The sequence below is a fragment of the Aquarana catesbeiana genome, linkage group LG09 (genome assembly GCF_042186555.1).
Source record: "Aquarana catesbeiana isolate 2022-GZ linkage group LG09, ASM4218655v1, whole genome shotgun sequence".
NCBI classification, from domain to species: Eukaryota; Metazoa; Chordata; class Amphibia; order Anura; family Ranidae; genus Aquarana; species Aquarana catesbeiana.
In genome coordinates, this window is record NC_133332.1 from 80,630,228 (window position 1) to 80,647,006 (window position 16,779).

General features: G+C 45.5%; 1 protein-coding gene across 1 annotated transcript in view; it reads right to left on the bottom strand.

The window, feature by feature from the left end:
• Positions 1-16,779, bottom strand: part of LOC141108955 (uncharacterized) — a 108,796-nt gene that overhangs the window by 37,541 nt on the left and 54,476 nt on the right. Inside the window, exons 7-13 of the mRNA XM_073600914.1 lie at positions 15,266-16,153; positions 13,322-14,569; positions 10,464-11,887; positions 7,675-8,105; positions 6,536-7,497; positions 2,792-3,730; positions 528-1,984 (exon numbers count right to left, since the gene is read on the bottom strand). Coding sequence (XP_073457015.1) covers positions 528-1,984; positions 2,792-3,730; positions 6,536-7,497; positions 7,675-8,105; positions 10,464-11,887; positions 13,322-14,569; positions 15,266-16,153 — 7,349 coding nt within the window. The remainder of the gene's footprint in view (positions 1-527; positions 1,985-2,791; positions 3,731-6,535; positions 7,498-7,674; positions 8,106-10,463; positions 11,888-13,321; positions 14,570-15,265; positions 16,154-16,779) is intronic.

Here is a 16,779-nt window from a genome sequence, read left to right on the forward strand (position 1 = left end):
GGCGCTACAGTAGTAGTTGGCGCTGCAGTAGTAGTTGGTCTTTCTGTAGTGATTGGGGCTGAAGTGGTAGTTGGCGCTTCTGTAATAGTTGGTGCTTCTGTAGTAGTTGGCGCTTCTGTAGTAGTTGGTGCTTCTGTAGTAGTTGGCGCTTCTGTAGTAGTTGGTGCTTCTGTAGTGGTTGGTGCTTCAGTAGTAGTTGGCGCTTCTGTAGTAATTGGCGCTTCTGTAGTAGTTGGTGCTTCAGTAGTAGTTGGTGTTTCTGTAGTAGTTGGTGCTTCTGTAGTAGTTGGTGCTTCAGTAGTAGTTGGTGCTTCTGTAGTAGTTGGCGCTTCTGTAGTAGTTGGTGCTTCTGTAGTAGTTGGTGCTTCAGTAGTAGTTAGTGTTTCTGTAGTAGTTGGTGTTTCTGTAGTAGTTGGTGCTTCTGTAGTAGTTGGCGCTTCTGTAGTAGTTGGCGCTTCTGTAGTAGTTGGCGTTTCTGTAGTAGTTGGTGCTTCTGTAGTAGTTGGCGCTTCTGTAGTAGTTGGCGCTTCTGTAGTAGTTGGCGCTTCTGTAGTAGTTGGTGCTTCTGTAGTAGTTGGTGCTTCAGTAGTAGTTGGTGCTTCAGTAGTAGTTGGCGCTTCTGTAGTAGTTGGCGCTTCAGTAGTAGTTGGCGTTTCTGTAGTAGTTGGCGCTTCTGTAGTAGTTGGTGCTTCTGTAGTAGTTGGTGTTTCTGTAGTAGTTGGTGCTTCTGTAGTAGTTGGTGCTTCAGTAGTAGTTGGTGCTTCTGTAGTAGTTGGTGCTTCTGTAGTAGTTGGTGTTTCTGTAGTAGTTGGTGTTTCTGTAGTAGTTGGTGCTTCAGTAGTAGTTAGTGCTTCTGTAGTAGTTGGTGCTTCTGTAGTAGTTGGTGATTCTGTAGTAGTTGGTGCTTCAGTAGTAGTTGGTGCTTCTGTAGTAGTTGGCGCTGCAGTAGTAGTTGGCGCTGCAGTAGTAGTTGGTGCTTCAGTAGTAGTTGGCGCTGCAGTAGTAGTTGGTGTTTCTGTAGTGATTGGGGCTGAAGTGGTAGTTGGTGCTTCTGTAGTAGTTGGTGCTTCTGTAGTAGTTGGCGCTTCTGTAGTAGTTGGTGCTTCTGTAGTAGTTGGCGCTACAGTAGTAGTTGGCGCTGCAGTAGTAGTTGGTGTTTCTGTAGTGATTGGGGCTGAAGTGGTAGTTGGCGCTTCTGTAATAGTTGGTGCTTCTGTAGTAGTTGGCGCTTCTGTAGTAGTTGGTGCTTCTGTAGTAGTTGGCGCTTCTGTAGTAGTTGGCGCTTCTGTAATAGTTGGTGCTTCAGTAGTAGTTGGTGCTTCTGTAGTAGTTGGCGCTTCTGTAGTAGTTGGCGCTTCTGTAGTAGTTGGTGCTTCAGTAGCAGTTGGTGTTTCTGTAGTAGTTGGTGCTTCTGTAGTAGTTGGTGCTTCAGTAGTAGTTGGTGTTTCTGTAGTAGTTGGTGTTTCTGTAGTAGTTGGTGCTTCTGTAGTAGTTGGCGCTTCTGTAGTAGTTGGCGCTTCTGTAGTAGTTGGTGCTTCTTTAGTAGTTGGCGCTTCTGTAGTAGTTGGCGCTTCTGTAGTAGTTGGCGCTTCTGTAGTAGTTGGTGCTTCTGTAGTAGTTGGTGCTTCAGTAGTAGTTGGCGCTTCTGTAGTAGTTGGCGCTTCAGTAGTAGTTGGCGTTTCTGTAGTAGTTGGCGCTTCTGTAGTAGTTGGTGCTTCTGTAGTAGTTGGTGTTTCTGTAGTAGTTGGTGCTTCTGTAGTAGTTGGTGCTTCTGTAGTAGTTGGTGTTTCTGTAGTAGTTGGTGTTTCTGTAGTAGTTGGTGCTTCAGTAGTAGTTGGTGCTTCTGTAGTAGTTGGTGCTTCTGTAGTAGTTGGTGCTTCTGTAGTAGTTGGTGCTTCAGTAGTAGTTGGTGCTTCTGTAGTAGTTGGTGTTTCTGTAGTAGTTGGTGCTTCTGTAGTAGTTGGTGCTTCAGTAGTAGTTGGTGCTGCAGTAGTAGTTGGTGTTTCTGTAGTATTTGGTGCTTCTGTAGTAGTTGGTGCTTCTGTAGTAGTTGGGTCTGCAGTAGTAGTTGGTGCTTCTGTAGTAGTTGGTGCTTCTGTAGTTGTTGGGTCTGCAGTAGTAGTTGGTGCTTCTGTAGTAGTTGGTGCTTCTGTAGTAGTTGGCTCTGCAGTAGTAGTTGGTGCTTCTGTAGTAGTTGGCTCTGCAGTAGTAGTTGGTGCTTCTGTAGTTGTTGGGTCTGCAGTAGTAGTTGGTGCTTCTGTAGTAGTTGGCGCTTCTGTAGTAGTTGGCGCTTCTGTAGTAGTTGGTGCTTCTGTAGTAGTTGGTGCTTCAGTAGTAGTTGGTGCTTCTGTAGTAGTTGGCGCTTCTGTAGTAGTTGGCGCTTCTGTAGTAGTTGGTGCTTCTGTAGTAGTTGGCGCTTCTGTAGTAGTTGGCGCTTCTGTAGTAGTTGGTGTTTCTGTAGTAGTTGGTGCTTCTGTAGTAGTTGGCGCTTCTGTAGTAGTTGGCGCTTCAGTAGTAGTTGGTGTTTCTGTAGTAGTTGGTGCTTCTGTAGTAGTTGGTGCTTCAGTAGTAGTTGGTGCTTCAGTAGTAGTTGGTGCTTCTGTAGTAGTTGGCACTTCTGTAGTAGTTGGTGCTTCTGTAGTAGTTGGTGTTTCTGTAGTAGTTGGTGTTTCTGTAGTAGTTGGTGCTTCTGTAGTAGTTGGTGCTTCAGTACTAGTTGGTGCTTCTGTAGTAGTTGGTGCTTCTGTAGTAGTTGGTGTTTCTGTAGTAGTTGGTGCTTCTGTAGTAGTTGGTGCTTCAGTAGTAGTTGGTGCTTCTGTAGTAGTTGGCGCTTCTGTAGTAGTTGGTGCTTCTGTAGTAGTTGACGCTTCAGTATTAGTTGGTGTTTCTGTAGTAGTTGGTGCTTCTGTAGTAGTTGGCGCTTCTGTAGTAGTTGGTGCTTCTGTAGTAGTTGGCGCTTCTGTAGTAGTTGGTGCTTCTGTAGTAGTTGGCGCTTCTGTAGTAGTTGGCGCTTCTGTAGTAGTTGGCGCTTCTGTAGTAGTTGGTGCTTCTGTAGTAGTTGGCGCTTCTGTAGTAGTTGGTGCTTCTGTAGTAGTTGGTGCTTCAGTAGTAGTTGGTGTTTCTGTAGTAGTTGGTGCTTCTGTAGTAGTTGGTGCTTCAGTAGTAGTTGGTGCTTCTGTAGTAGTTGGCGCTTCTGTAGTAGATGGTGCTTCTGTAGTAGTTGGTGCTTCAGTAGTAGTTGGTGTTTCTGTAGTAGTTGGCGCTTCTGTAGTAGTTGGCGCTTCTGTAGTAGTTGGCGCTTCTGTAGTAGTTGGTGTTTCTGTAGTAGTTGGTGCTTCTGTAGTAGTTGGTGCTTCTGTAGTAGTTGGCGCTTCTGTAGTAGTTGGTGCTTCTGTAGTAGTTGGCGCTTCTGTAGTAGTTGGTGCTTCTGTAGTAGTTGGTGCTTCAGTAGTAGTTGGTGCTTCTGTAGTAGTTGGCGCTTCTGTAGTAGTTGGTGCTTCTGTAGTAGTTGGTGCTTCTGTAGTAGTTGGCGCTACAGTAGTAGTTGGTGCTTCAGTAGTAGTTGGTGTTTCTGTAGTAGTTGGTGCTTCTGTAGTAGTTGGTGCTTCTGTAGTAGTTGGTGCTTCTGTAGTAGTTGGCGCTTCTGTAGTAGTTGGCTCTGCAGTAGTAGTTGGTGCTTCTGTAGTAGTTGGCGCTGCAGTAGTAGTTGGTGCTTCAGTAGTAGTTGGCGCTGCAGTAGTAGTTTGTGTTTCTGTAGTGATTGGGGCTGAAGTGGTAGTTGGTGCTTCTGTAGTAGTTGGTGCTTCTGTAGTAGTTGGCGCTTCTGTAGTAGTTGGTGCTTCTGTAGTAGTTGGCGCTACAGTAGTAGTTGGCGCTGCAGTAGTAGTTGGTGTTTCTGTAGTGATTGGGGCTGAAGTGGTAGTTGGCGCTTCTGTAATAGTTGGTGCTTCTGTAGTAGTTGGCGCTTCTGTAGTAGTTGGTGCTTCTGTAGTAGTTGGCGCTTCTGTAGTAGTTGGTGCTTCTGTAGTAGTTGGTGCTTCAGTAGTAGTTGGTGCTTCTGTAGTAGTTGGCGCTTCTGTAGTAGTTGGCGCTTCTGTAGTAGTTGGTGCTTCAGTAGTAGTTGGTGTTTCTGTAGTAGTTGGTGCTTCTGTAGTAGTTGGTGCTTCAGTAGTAGTTGGTGCTTCTGTAGTAGTTGGCGCTTCTGTAGTAGTTGGTGCTTCTGTAGTAGTTGGTGCTTCAGTAGTAGTTGGTGTTTCTGTAGTAGTTGGTGTTTCTGTAGTAGTTGGTGCTTCTGTAGTAGTTGGCGCTTCTGTAGTAGTTGGCGCTTCTGTAGTAGTTGGTGTTTCTGTAGTAGTTGGTGCTTCTGTAGTAGTTGGCGCTTCTGTAGTAGTTGGTGCTTCTGTAGTAGTTGGCGCTTCTGTAGTAGTTGGCGCTTCTGTAGTAGTTGGTGCTTCTGTAGTAGTTGGTGCTTCAGTAGTAGTTGGCGCTTCTGTAGTAGTTGGCGCTTCAGTAGTAGTTGGCGTTTCTGTAGTAGTTGGAGCTTCTGTAGTAGTTGGTGCTTCTGTAGTAGTTGGTGTTTCTGTAGTAGTTGGTGCTTCTGTAGTAGTTGGTGCTTCAGTAGTAGTTGGTGCTTCTGTAGTAGTTGGTGTTTCTGTAGTAGTTGGTGTTTCTGTAGTAGTTGGTGCTTCAGTAGTAGTTGGTGCTTCTGTAGTAGTTGGTGCTTCTGTAGTAGTTGGTGTTTCTGTAGTAGTTGGTGCTTCTGTAGTAGTTGGTGCTTCAGTAGTAGTTGGTGCTTCTGTAGTAGTTGGCGCTGCAGTAGTAGTTGGTGCTTCAGTAGTAGTTGGGGCTGCAGTAGTAGTTGGTGTTTCTGTAGTGATTGGGGCTGAAGTGGTAGTTGGTGCTTCTGTAGTAGTTGGTGCTTCTGTAGTAGTTGGTGCTTCTGTAGTAGTTGGCGCTACAGTAGTAGTTGGCGCTGCAGTAGTAGTTGGTGTTTCTGTAGTGATTGGGGCTGAAGTGGTAGTTGGCGCTTCTGTAATAGTTGGTGCTTCTGTAGTAGTTGGCGCTTCTGTAGTAGTTGGTGCTTCTGTAGTAGTTGGCGCTTCTGTAGTAGTTGGTGCTTCTGTAATAGTTGGTGCTTCAGTAGTAGTTGGTGCTTCTGTAGTAGTTGGCGCTTCTGTAGTAGTTGGCGCTTCTGTAGTAGTTGGTGCTTCAGTAGTAGTTGGTGTTTCTGTAGTAGTTGGTGCTTCTGTAGTAGTTGGTGCTTCAGTAGTAGTTGGTGCTTCTGTAGTAGTTGGCGCTTCTGTAGTAGTTGGTGCTTCTGTAGTAGTTGGTGCTTCAGTAGTAGTTGGTGTTTCTGTAGTAGTTGGTGTTTCTGTAGTAGTTGGTGCTTCTGTAGTAGTTGGGTCTGCAGTAGTAGTTGGTGCTTCTGTAGTAGTTGGTGCTTCTGTAGTTGTTGGGTCTGCAGTAGTAGTTGGTGCTTTTGTAGTAGTTGGTGCTTCTGTAGTAGTTGGTGCTTCTGTAGTAGTTGGCTCTGCAGTAGTAGTTGGTGCTTCTGTAGTTGTTGGGTCTGCAGTAGTAGTTGGTGCTTCTGTAGTAGTTGGCGCTTCTGTAGTAGTTGGCGCTTCTGTAGTAGTTGGTGCTTCTGTAGTAGTTGGCGCTACAGTAGTAGTTGGCGCTGCAGTAGTAGTTGGTGTTTCTGTAGTGATTGGGGCTGAAGTGGTAGTTGGCGCTTCTGTAATAGTTGGTGCTTCTGTAGTAGTTGGCGCTTCTGTAGTAGTTGGTGCTTCTGTAGTAGTTGGCGCTTCTGTAGTAGTTGGTGCTTCTGTAGTAGTTGGTGCTTCAGTAGTAGTTGGCGCTTCTGTAGTAGTTGGCGCTTCTGTAGTAGTTGGTGCTTCAGTAGTAGTTGGTGTTTCTGTAGTAGTTGGTGCTTCTGTAGTAGTTGGTGCTTCAGTAGTAGTTGGTGCTTCTGTAGTAGTTGGCGCTTCTGTAGTAGTTGGTGCTTCTGTAATAGTTGGTGCTTCAGTAGTAGTTAGTGTTTCTGTAGTAGTTGGTGTTTCTGTAGTAGTTGGTGTTTCTGTAGTAGTTGGTGCTTCTGTAGTAGTTGGCGCTTCTGTAGTAGTTGGCGTTTCTGTAGTAGTTGGTGCTTCTGTAGTAGTTGGCGCTTCTGTAGTAGTTGGCGCTTCCGTAGTAGTTGGCGCTTCTGTAGTAGTTGGTGCTTCTGTAGTAGTTGGTGCTTCAGTAGTAGTTGGTGCTTCAGTAGTAGTTGGCGCTTCTGTAGTAGTTGGCGCTTCAGTAGTAGTTGGCGTTTCTGTAGTAGTTGGCGCTTCTGTAGTAGTTGGTGCTTCTGTAGTAGTTGGTGTTTCTGTAGTAGTTGGTGCTTCTGTAGTAGTTGGTGCTTCAGTAGTAGTTGGTGCTTCTGTAGTAGTTGGTGCTTCTGTAGTAGTTGGTGTTTCTGTAGTAGTTGGTGTTTCTGTAGTAGTTGGTGCTTCAGTAGTAGTTAGTGCTTCTGTAGTAGTTGGTGCTTCTGTAGTAGTTGGTGTTTCTGTAGTAGTTGGTGCTTCTGTAGTAGTTGGTGCTTCAGTAGTAGTTGGTGCTTCTGTAGTAGTTGGCGCTGCAGTAGTAGTTGGTGCTTCAGTAGTAGTTGGCGCTGCAGTAGTAGTTGGTGTTTCTGTAGTGATTGGGGCTGAAGTGGTAGTTGGTGCTTCTGTAGTAGTTGGTGCTTCTGTAGTAGTTGGCGCTTCTGTAGTAGTTGGTGCTTCTGTAGTAGTTGGCGCTACAGTAGTAGTTGGCGCTGCAGTAGTAGTTGGTGTTTCTGTAGTGATTGGGGCTGAAGTGGTAGTTGGCGCTTCTGTAGTAGTTGGCGCTTCTGTAGTAGTTGGTGCTTCTGTAGTAGTTGGCGCTTCTGTAGTAGTTGGCGCTTCTGTAATAGTTGGTGCTTCAGTAGTAGTTGGTGCTTCTGTAGTAGTTGGCGCTTCTGTAGTAGTTGGCGCTTCTGTAGTAGTTGGTGCTTCAGTAGTAGTTGGTGTTTCTGTAGTAGTTGGTGCTTCTGTAGTAGTTGGTGCTTCAGTAGTAGTTGGCGCTTCTGTAGTAGTTGGCGCTTCAGTAGTAGTTGGCGTTTCTGTAGTAGTTGGAGCTTCTGTAGTAGTTGGTGCTTCTGTAGTAGTTGGTGTTTCTGTAGTAGTTGGTGCTTCTGTAGTAGTTGGTGCTTCAGTAGTAGTTGGTGCTTCTGTAGTAGTTGGTGCTTCTGTAGTAGTTGGTGTTTCTGTAGTAGTTGGTGTTTCTGTAGTAGTTGGTGCTTCAGTAGTAGTTGGTGCTTCTGTAGTAGTTGGTGTTTCTGTAGTAGTTGGTGCTTCTGTAGTAGTTGTTGCTTCAGTAGTAGTTGGTGCTTCTGTAGTAGTTGGCGCTGCAGTAGTAGTTGGTGCTTCAGTAGTAGTTGGCGCTGCAGTAGTAGTTGGTGTTTCTGTAGTGATTGGGGCTGAAGTGGTAGTTGGTGCTTCTGTAGTAGTTGGTGCTTCTGTAGTAGTTGGCGCTTCTGTAGTAGTTGGTGCTTCTGTAGTAGTTGGCGCTACAGTAGTAGTTGGCGCTGCAGTAGTAGTTGGTGTTTCTGTAGTGATTGGGGCTGAAGTGGTAGTTGGCGCTTCTGTAATAGTTGGTGCTTCTGTAGTAGTTGGCGCTTCTGTAGTAGTTGGTGCTTCTGTAGTAGTTGGCGCTTCTGTAGTAGTTGGTGCTTCTGTAATAGTTGGTGCTTCAGTAGTAGTTGGTGCTTCTGTAGTAGTTGGCGCTTCTGTAGTAGTTGGCGCTTCTGTAGTAGTTGGTGCTTCAGTAGTAGTTGGTGTTTCTGTAGTAGTTGGTGCTTCAGTAGTAGTTGGTGCTTCTGTAGTAGTTGGCGCTTCTGTAGTAGTTGGTGCTTCTGTAGTAGTTGGTGCTTCAGTAGTAGTTGGTGTTTCTGTAGTAGTTGGTGTTTCTGTAGTAGTTGGTGCTTCTGTAGTAGTTGGCGCTTCTGTAGTAGTTGGCGCTTCTGTAGTAGTTGGTGTTTCTGTAGTAGTTGGCGCTTCTTTAGTAGTTGGCGCTTCTGTAGTAGTTGGCGCTTCTGTAGTAGTTGGCGCCTCTGTAGTAGTTGGTGCTTCTGTAGTAGTTGGTGCTTCAGTAGTAGTTGGTGCTTCAGTAGTAGTTGGCGCTTCTGTAGTAGTTGGCGCTTCAGTAGTAGTTGGCGTTTCTGTAGTAGTTGGCGCTTCTGTAGTAGTTGGTGCTTCTGTAGTAGTTGGTGTTTCTGTAGTAGTTGGTGCTTCTGTAGTAGTTGGTGCTTCAGTAGTAGTTGGTGCTTCTGTAGTAGTTGGTGCTTCTGTAGTAGTTGGTGTTTCTGTAGTAGTTGGTGTTTCTGTAGTAGTTGGTGCTTCAGTAGTAGTTGGTGCTTCTGTAGTAGTTGGTGCTTCTGTAGTAGTTGGTGCTTCAGTAGTAGTTGGTGCTTCTGTAGTAGTTGGTGTTTCTGTAGTAGTTGGTGCTTCTGTAGTAGTTGGTGCTTCAGTAGTAGTTGGTGCTTCAGTAGTAGTTGGTGTTTCTGTAGTATTTGGTGCTTCTGTAGTAGTTGGGTCTGCAGTAGTAGTTGGTGCTTCTGTAGTAGTTGGTGCTTCTGTAGTTGTTGGGTCTGCAGTAGTAGTTGGTGCTTTTGTAGTAGTTGGTGCTTCTGTAGTAGTTGGTGCTTCTGTAGTAGTTGGCTCTGCAGTAGTAGTTGGTGCTTCTGTAGTTGTTGGGTCTGCAGTAGTAGTTGGTGCTTCTGTAGTAGTTGGCGCTTCTGTAGTAGTTGGCGCTTCTGTAGTAGTTGGTGCTTCTGTAGTAGTTGGCGCTACAGTAGTAGTTGGCGCTGCAGTAGTAGTTGGTCTTTCTGTAGTGATTGGGGCTGAAGTGGTAGTTGGCGCTTCTGTAATAGTTGGTGCTTCTGTAGTAGTTGGCGCTTCTGTAGTAGTTGGTGCTTCTGTAGTAGTTGGCGCTTCTGTAGTAGTTGGTGCTTCTGTAGTGGTTGGTGCTTCAGTAGTAGTTGGCGCTTCTGTAGTAATTGGCGCTTCTGTAGTAGTTGGTGCTTCAGTAGTAGTTGGTGTTTCTGTAGTAGTTGGTGCTTCTGTAGTAGTTGGTGCTTCAGTAGTAGTTGGTGCTTCTGTAGTAGTTGGCGCTTCTGTAGTAGTTGGTGCTTCTGTAGTAGTTGGTGCTTCAGTAGTAGTTAGTGTTTCTGTAGTAGTTGGTGTTTCTGTAGTAGTTGGTGCTTCTGTAGTAGTTGGCGCTTCTGTAGTAGTTGGCGCTTCTGTAGTAGTTGGCGTTTCTGTAGTAGTTGGTGCTTCTGTAGTAGTTGGCGCTTCTGTAGTAGTTGGCGCTTCTGTAGTAGTTGGCGCTTCTGTAGTAGTTGGTGCTTCTGTAGTAGTTGGTGCTTCAGTAGTAGTTGGTGCTTCAGTAGTAGTTGGCGCTTCTGTAGTAGTTGGCGCTTCAGTAGTAGTTGGCGTTTCTGTAGTAGTTGGCGCTTCTGTAGTAGTTGGTGCTTCTGTAGTAGTTGGTGTTTCTGTAGTAGTTGGTGCTTCTGTAGTAGTTGGTGCTTCAGTAGTAGTTGGTGCTTCTGTAGTAGTTGGTGCTTCTGTAGTAGTTGGTGTTTCTGTAGTAGTTGGTGTTTCTGTAGTAGTTGGTGCTTCAGTAGTAGTTAGTGCTTCTGTAGTAGTTGGTGCTTCTGTAGTAGTTGGTGATTCTGTAGTAGTTGGTGCTTCAGTAGTAGTTGGTGCTTCTGTAGTAGTTGGCGCTGCAGTAGTAGTTGGCGCTGCAGTAGTAGTTGGTGCTTCAGTAGTAGTTGGCGCTGCAGTAGTAGTTGGTGTTTCTGTAGTGATTGGGGCTGAAGTGGTAGTTGGTGCTTCTGTAGTAGTTGGTGCTTCTGTAGTAGTTGGCGCTTCTGTAGTAGTTGGTGCTTCTGTAGTAGTTGGCGCTACAGTAGTAGTTGGCGCTGCAGTAGTAGTTGGTGTTTCTGTAGTGATTGGGGCTGAAGTGGTAGTTGGCGCTTCTGTAATAGTTGGTGCTTCTGTAGTAGTTGGCGCTTCTGTAGTAGTTGGTGCTTCTGTAGTAGTTGGTGCTTCTGTAGTAGTTGGCGCTTCTGTAATAGTTGGTGCTTCAGTAGTAGTTGGTGCTTCTGTAGTAGTTGGCGCTTCTGTAGTAGTTGGCGCTTCTGTAGTAGTTGGTGCTTCAGTAGCAGTTGGTGTTTCTGTAGTAGTTGGTGCTTCTGTAGTAGTTGGTGCTTCAGTAGTAGTTGGTGTTTCTGTAGTAGTTGGTGTTTCTGTAGTAGTTGGTGCTTCTGTAGTAGTTGGCGCTTCTGTAGTAGTTGGCGCTTCTGTAGTAGTTGGTGCTTCTTTAGTAGTTGGCGCTTCTGTAGTAGTTGGCGCTTCTGTAGTAGTTGGCGCTTCTGTAGTAGTTGGTGCTTCTGTAGTAGTTGGTGCTTCAGTAGTAGTTGGCGCTTCTGTAGTAGTTGGCGCTTCAGTAGTAGTTGGCGTTTCTGTAGTAGTTGGCGCTTCTGTAGTAGTTGGTGCTTCTGTAGTAGTTGGTGTTTCTGTAGTAGTTGGTGCTTCTGTAGTAGTTGGTGCTTCTGTAGTAGTTGGTGTTTCTGTAGTAGTTGGTGTTTCTGTAGTAGTTGGTGCTTCAGTAGTAGTTGGTGCTTCTGTAGTAGTTGGTGCTTCTGTAGTAGTTGGTGCTTCTGTAGTAGTTGGTGCTTCAGTAGTAGTTGGTGCTTCTGTAGTAGTTGGTGTTTCTGTAGTAGTTGGTGCTTCTGTAGTAGTTGGTGCTTCAGTAGTAGTTGGTGCTGCAGTAGTAGTTGGTGTTTCTGTAGTATTTGGTGCTTCTGTAGTAGTTGGTGCTTCTGTAGTAGTTGGGTCTGCAGTAGTAGTTGGTGCTTCTGTAGTAGTTGGTGCTTCTGTAGTTGTTGGGTCTGCAGTAGTAGTTGGTGCTTCTGTAGTAGTTGGTGCTTCTGTAGTAGTTGGCTCTGCAGTAGTAGTTGGTGCTTCTGTAGTAGTTGGCTCTGCAGTAGTAGTTGGTGCTTCTGTAGTTGTTGGGTCTGCAGTAGTAGTTGGTGCTTCTGTAGTAGTTGGCGCTTCTGTAGTAGTTGGCGCTTCTGTAGTAGTTGGTGCTTCTGTAGTAGTTGGTGCTTCAGTAGTAGTTGGTGCTTCTGTAGTAGTTGGCGCTTCTGTAGTAGTTGGCGCTTCTGTAGTAGTTGGTGCTTCTGTAGTAGTTGGCGCTTCTGTAGTAGTTGGCGCTTCTGTAGTAGTTGGTGTTTCTGTAGTAGTTGGTGCTTCTGTAGTAGTTGGCGCTTCTGTAGTAGTTGGCGCTTCAGTAGTAGTTGGTGTTTCTGTAGTAGTTGGTGCTTCTGTAGTAGTTGGTGCTTCAGTAGTAGTTGGTGCTTCAGTAGTAGTTGGTGCTTCTGTAGTAGTTGGCACTTCTGTAGTAGTTGGTGCTTCTGTAGTAGTTGGTGTTTCTGTAGTAGTTGGTGTTTCTGTAGTAGTTGGTGCTTCTGTAGTAGTTGGTGCTTCAGTACTAGTTGGTGCTTCTGTAGTAGTTGGTGCTTCTGTAGTAGTTGGTGTTTCTGTAGTAGTTGGTGCTTCTGTAGTAGTTGGTGCTTCAGTAGTAGTTGGTGCTTCTGTAGTAGTTGGTGTTTCTGTAGTAGTTGGTGCTTCAGTAGTAGTTGGTGCTTCTGTAGTAGTTGGTGTTTCTGTAGTAGTTGGTGCTTCTGTAGTAGTTGGTGTTTCTGTAGTAGTTGGTGCTTCTGTAGTAGTTGGTGCTTCTGTAGTAGTTGGTGCTTCAGTAGTAGTTGGTGTTTCTGTAGTAGTTGGTGCTTCTGTAGTAGTTGGTGCTTCAGTAGTAGTTGGTGTTTCTGTAGTAGTTGGTGCTTCTGTAGTAGTTGGCGCTTCTGTAGTAGTTGGTGCTTCTGTAGTAGTTGGTGTTTCTGTAGTAGTTGGTGCTTCTGTAGTAGTTGGTGTTTCTGTAGTAGTTGGTGTTTCTGTAGTAGTTGGTGCTTCAGTAGTAGTTGGTGCTTCTGTAGTAGTTGGTGTTTCTGTAGTAGTTGGTGCTTCTGTAGTAGTTGTTGCTTCAGTAGTAGTTGGTGCTTCTGTAGTAGTTGGCGCTGCAGTAGTAGTTGGTGCTTCAGTAGTAGTTGGCGCTGCAGTAGTAGTTGGTGTTTCTGTAGTGATTGGGGCTGAAGTGGTAGTTGGTGCTTCTGTAGTAGTTGGTGCTTCTGTAGTAGTTGGCGCTTCTGTAGTAGTTGGTGCTTCTGTAGTAGTTGGCGCTACAGTAGTAGTTGGCGCTGCAGTAGTAGTTGGTGTTTCTGTAGTGATTGGGGCTGAAGTGGTAGTTGGCGCTTCTGTAATAGTTGGTGCTTCTGTAGTAGTTGGCGCTTCTGTAGTAGTTGGTGCTTCTGTAGTAGTTGGCGCTTCTGTAGTAGTTGGTGCTTCTGTAATAGTTGGTGCTTCAGTAGTAGTTGGTGCTTCTGTAGTAGTTGGCGCTTCTGTAGTAGTTGGCGCTTCTGTAGTAGTTGGTGCTTCAGTAGTAGTTGGTGTTTCTGTAGTAGTTGGTGCTTCAGTAGTAGTTGGTGCTTCTGTAGTAGTTGGCGCTTCTGTAGTAGTTGGTGCTTCTGTAGTAGTTGGTGCTTCAGTAGTAGTTGGTGTTTCTGTAGTAGTTGGTGTTTCTGTAGTAGTTGGCGCTTCTGTAGTAGTTGGCGCTTCTGTAGTAGTTGGTGTTTCTGTAGTAGTTGGCGCTTCTTTAGTAGTTGGCGCTTCTGTAGTAGTTGGCGCTTCTGTAGTAGTTGGCGCCTCTGTAGTAGTTGGTGCTTCTGTAGTAGTTGGTGCTTCAGTAGTAGTTGGTGCTTCAGTAGTAGTTGGCGCTTCTGTAGTAGTTGGCGCTTCAGTAGTAGTTGGCGTTTCTGTAGTAGTTGGCGCTTCTGTAGTAGTTGGTGCTTCTGTAGTAGTTGGTGTTTCTGTAGTAGTTGGTGCTTCTGTAGTAGTTGGTGCTTCAGTAGTAGTTGGTGCTTCTGTAGTAGTTGGTGCTTCTGTAGTAGTTGGTGTTTCTGTAGTAGTTGGTGTTTCTGTAGTAGTTGGTGCTTCAGTAGTAGTTGGTGCTTCTGTAGTAGTTGGTGCTTCTGTAGTAGTTGGTGCTTCTGTAGTAGTTGGTGCTTCTGTAGTAGTTGGTGTTTCTGTAGTAGTTGGTGCTTCTGTAGTAGTTGGTGCTTCAGTAGTAGTTGGTGCTTCAGTAGTAGTTGGTGTTTCTGTAGTATTTGGTGCTTCTGTAGTAGTTGGGTCTGCAGTAGTAGTTGGTGCTTCTGTAGTAGTTGGTGCTTCTGTAGTTGTTGGGTCTGCAGTAGTAGTTGGTGCTTTTGTAGTAGTTGGTGCTTCTGTAGTAGTTGGTGCTTCTGTAGTAGTTGGCTCTGCAGTAGTAGTTGGTGCTTCTGTAGTTGTTGGGTCTGCAGTAGTAGTTGGTGCTTCTGTAGTAGTTGGCGCTTCTGTAGTAGTTGGCGCTTCTGTAGTAGTTGGTGCTTCTGTAGTAGTTGGCGCTACAGTAGTAGTTGGCGCTGCAGTAGTAGTTGGTCTTTCTGTAGTGATTGGGGCTGAAGTGGTAGTTGGCGCTTCTGTAATAGTTGGTGCTTCTGTAGTAGTTGGCGCTTCTGTAGTAGTTGGTGCTTCTGTAGTAGTTGGCGCTTCTGTAGTAGTTGGTGCTTCTGTAGTGGTTGGTGCTTCAGTAGTAGTTGGCGCTTCTGTAGTAATTGGCGCTTCTGTAGTAGTTGGTGCTTCAGTAGTAGTTGGTGTTTCTGTAGTAGTTGGTGCTTCTGTAGTAGTTGGTGCTTCAGTAGTAGTTGGTGCTTCTGTAGTAGTTGGCGCTTCTGTAGTAGTTGGTGCTTCTGTAGTAGTTGGTGCTTCAGTAGTAGTTAGTGTTTCTGTAGTAGTTGGTGTTTCTGTAGTAGTTGGTGCTTCTGTAGTAGTTGGCGCTTCTGTAGTAGTTGGCGCTTCTGTAGTAGTTGGCGTTTCTGTAGTAGTTGGTGCTTCTGTAGTAGTTGGCGCTTCTGTAGTAGTTGGCGCTTCTGTAGTAGTTGGCGCTTCTGTAGTAGTTGGTGCTTCTGTAGTAGTTGGTGCTTCAGTAGTAGTTGGTGCTTCAGTAGTAGTTGGCGCTTCTGTAGTAGTTGGCGCTTCAGTAGTAGTTGGCGTTTCTGTAGTAGTTGGCGCTTCTGTAGTAGTTGGTGCTTCTGTAGTAGTTGGTGTTTCTGTAGTAGTTGGTGCTTCTGTAGTAGTTGGTGCTTCAGTAGTAGTTGGTGCTTCTGTAGTAGTTGGTGCTTCTGTAGTAGTTGGTGTTTCTGTAGTAGTTGGTGTTTCTGTAGTAGTTGGTGCTTCAGTAGTAGTTAGTGCTTCTGTAGTAGTTGGTGCTTCTGTAGTAGTTGGTGATTCTGTAGTAGTTGGTGCTTCAGTAGTAGTTGGTGCTTCTGTAGTAGTTGGCGCTGCAGTAGTAGTTGGCGCTGCAGTAGTAGTTGGTGCTTCAGTAGTAGTTGGCGCTGCAGTAGTAGTTGGTGTTTCTGTAGTGATTGGGGCTGAAGTGGTAGTTGGTGCTTCTGTAGTAGTTGGTGCTTCTGTAGTAGTTGGCGCTTCTGTAGTAGTTGGTGCTTCTGTAGTAGTTGGCGCTACAGTAGTAGTTGGCGCTGCAGTAGTAGTTGGTGTTTCTGTAGTGATTGGGGCTGAAGTGGTAGTTGGCGCTTCTGTAATAGTTGGTGCTTCTGTAGTAGTTGGCGCTTCTGTAGTAGTTGGTGCTTCTGTAGTAGTTGGCGCTTCTGTAGTAGTTGGCGCTTCTGTAATAGTTGGTGCTTCAGTAGTAGTTGGTGCTTCTGTAGTAGTTGGCGCTTCTGTAGTAGTTGGCGCTTCTGTAGTAGTTGGTGCTTCAGTAGCAGTTGGTGTTTCTGTAGTAGTTGGTGCTTCTGTAGTAGTTGGTGCTTCAGTAGTAGTTGGTGTTTCTGTAGTAGTTGGTGTTTCTGTAGTAGTTGGTGCTTCTGTAGTAGTTGGCGCTTCTGTAGTAGTTGGCGCTTCTGTAGTAGTTGGTGCTTCTTTAGTAGTTGGCGCTTCTGTAGTAGTTGGCGCTTCTGTAGTAGTTGGCGCTTCTGTAGTAGTTGGTGCTTCTGTAGTAGTTGGTGCTTCAGTAGTAGTTGGCGCTTCTGTAGTAGTTGGCGCTTCAGTAGTAGTTGGCGTTTCTGTAGTAGTTGGCGCTTCTGTAGTAGTTGGTGCTTCTGTAGTAGTTGGTGTTTCTGTAGTAGTTGGTGCTTCTGTAGTAGTTGGTGCTTCTGTAGTAGTTGGTGTTTCTGTAGTAGTTGGTGTTTCTGTAGTAGTTGGTGCTTCAGTAGTAGTTGGTGCTTCTGTAGTAGTTGGTGCTTCTGTAGTAGTTGGTGCTTCTGTAGTAGTTGGTGCTTCAGTAGTAGTTGGTGCTTCTGTAGTAGTTGGTGTTTCTGTAGTAGTTGGTGCTTCTGTAGTAGTTGGTGCTTCAGTAGTAGTTGGTGCTGCAGTAGTAGTTGGTGTTTCTGTAGTATTTGGTGCTTCTGTAGTAGTTGGTGCTTCTGTAGTAGTTGGGTCTGCAGTAGTAGTTGGTGCTTCTGTAGTAGTTGGTGCTTCTGTAGTTGTTGGGTCTGCAGTAGTAGTTGGTGCTTCTGTAGTAGTTGGTGCTTCTGTAGTAGTTGGCTCTGCAGTAGTAGTTGGTGCTTCTGTAGTAGTTGGCTCTGCAGTAGTAGTTGGTGCTTCTGTAGTTGTTGGGTCTGCAGTAGTAGTTGGTGCTTCTGTAGTAGTTGGCGCTTCTGTAGTAGTTGGCGCTTCTGTAGTAGTTGGTGCTTCTGTAGTAGTTGGTGCTTCAGTAGTAGTTGGTGCTTCTGTAGTAGTTGGCGCTTCTGTAGTAGTTGGCGCTTCTGTAGTAGTTGGTGCTTCTGTAGTAGTTGGCGCTTCTGTAGTAGTTGGCGCTTCTGTAGTAGTTGGTGTTTCTGTAGTAGTTGGTGCTTCTGTAGTAGTTGGCGCTTCTGTAGTAGTTGGCGCTTCAGTAGTAGTTGGTGTTTCTGTAGTAGTTGGTGCTTCTGTAGTAGTTGGTGCTTCAGTAGTAGTTGGTGCTTCAGTAGTAGTTGGTGCTTCTGTAGTAGTTGGCACTTCTGTAGTAGTTGGTGCTTCTGTAGTAGTTGGTGTTTCTGTAGTAGTTGGTGTTTCTGTAGTAGTTGGTGCTTCTGTAGTAGTTGGTGCTTCAGTACTAGTTGGTGCTTCTGTAGTAGTTGGTGCTTCTGTAGTAGTTGGTGCTTCAGTAGTAGTTGGTGCTTCTGTAGTAGTTGGTGTTTCTGTAGTAGTTGGTGCTTCTGTAGTAGTTGGTGTTTCTGTAGTAGTTGGTGCTTCTGTAGTAGTTGGTGCTTCTGTAGTAGTTGGTGCTTCAGTAGTAGTTGGTGTTTCTGTAGTAGTTGGTGCTTCTGTAGTAGTTGGTGCTTCAGTAGTAGTTGGTGCTTCTGTAGTAGTTGGTGTTTCTGTAGTAGTTGGTGCTTCTGTAGTAGTTGGTGTTTCTGTAGTAGTTGGTGTTTCTGTAGTAGTTGGTGCTTCTGTAGTAGTTGGTGCTTCTGTAGTAGTTGGCGCTTCTGTAGTAGTTGGCGCTTCAGTAGTAGTTGGCGTTTCTGTAGTAGTTGGCGCTTCTGTAGTAGTTGGTGCTTCTGTAGTAGTTGGTGTTTCTGTAGTAGTTGGTGCTTCTGTAGTAGTTGGCGCTTCTGTAGTAGTTGGT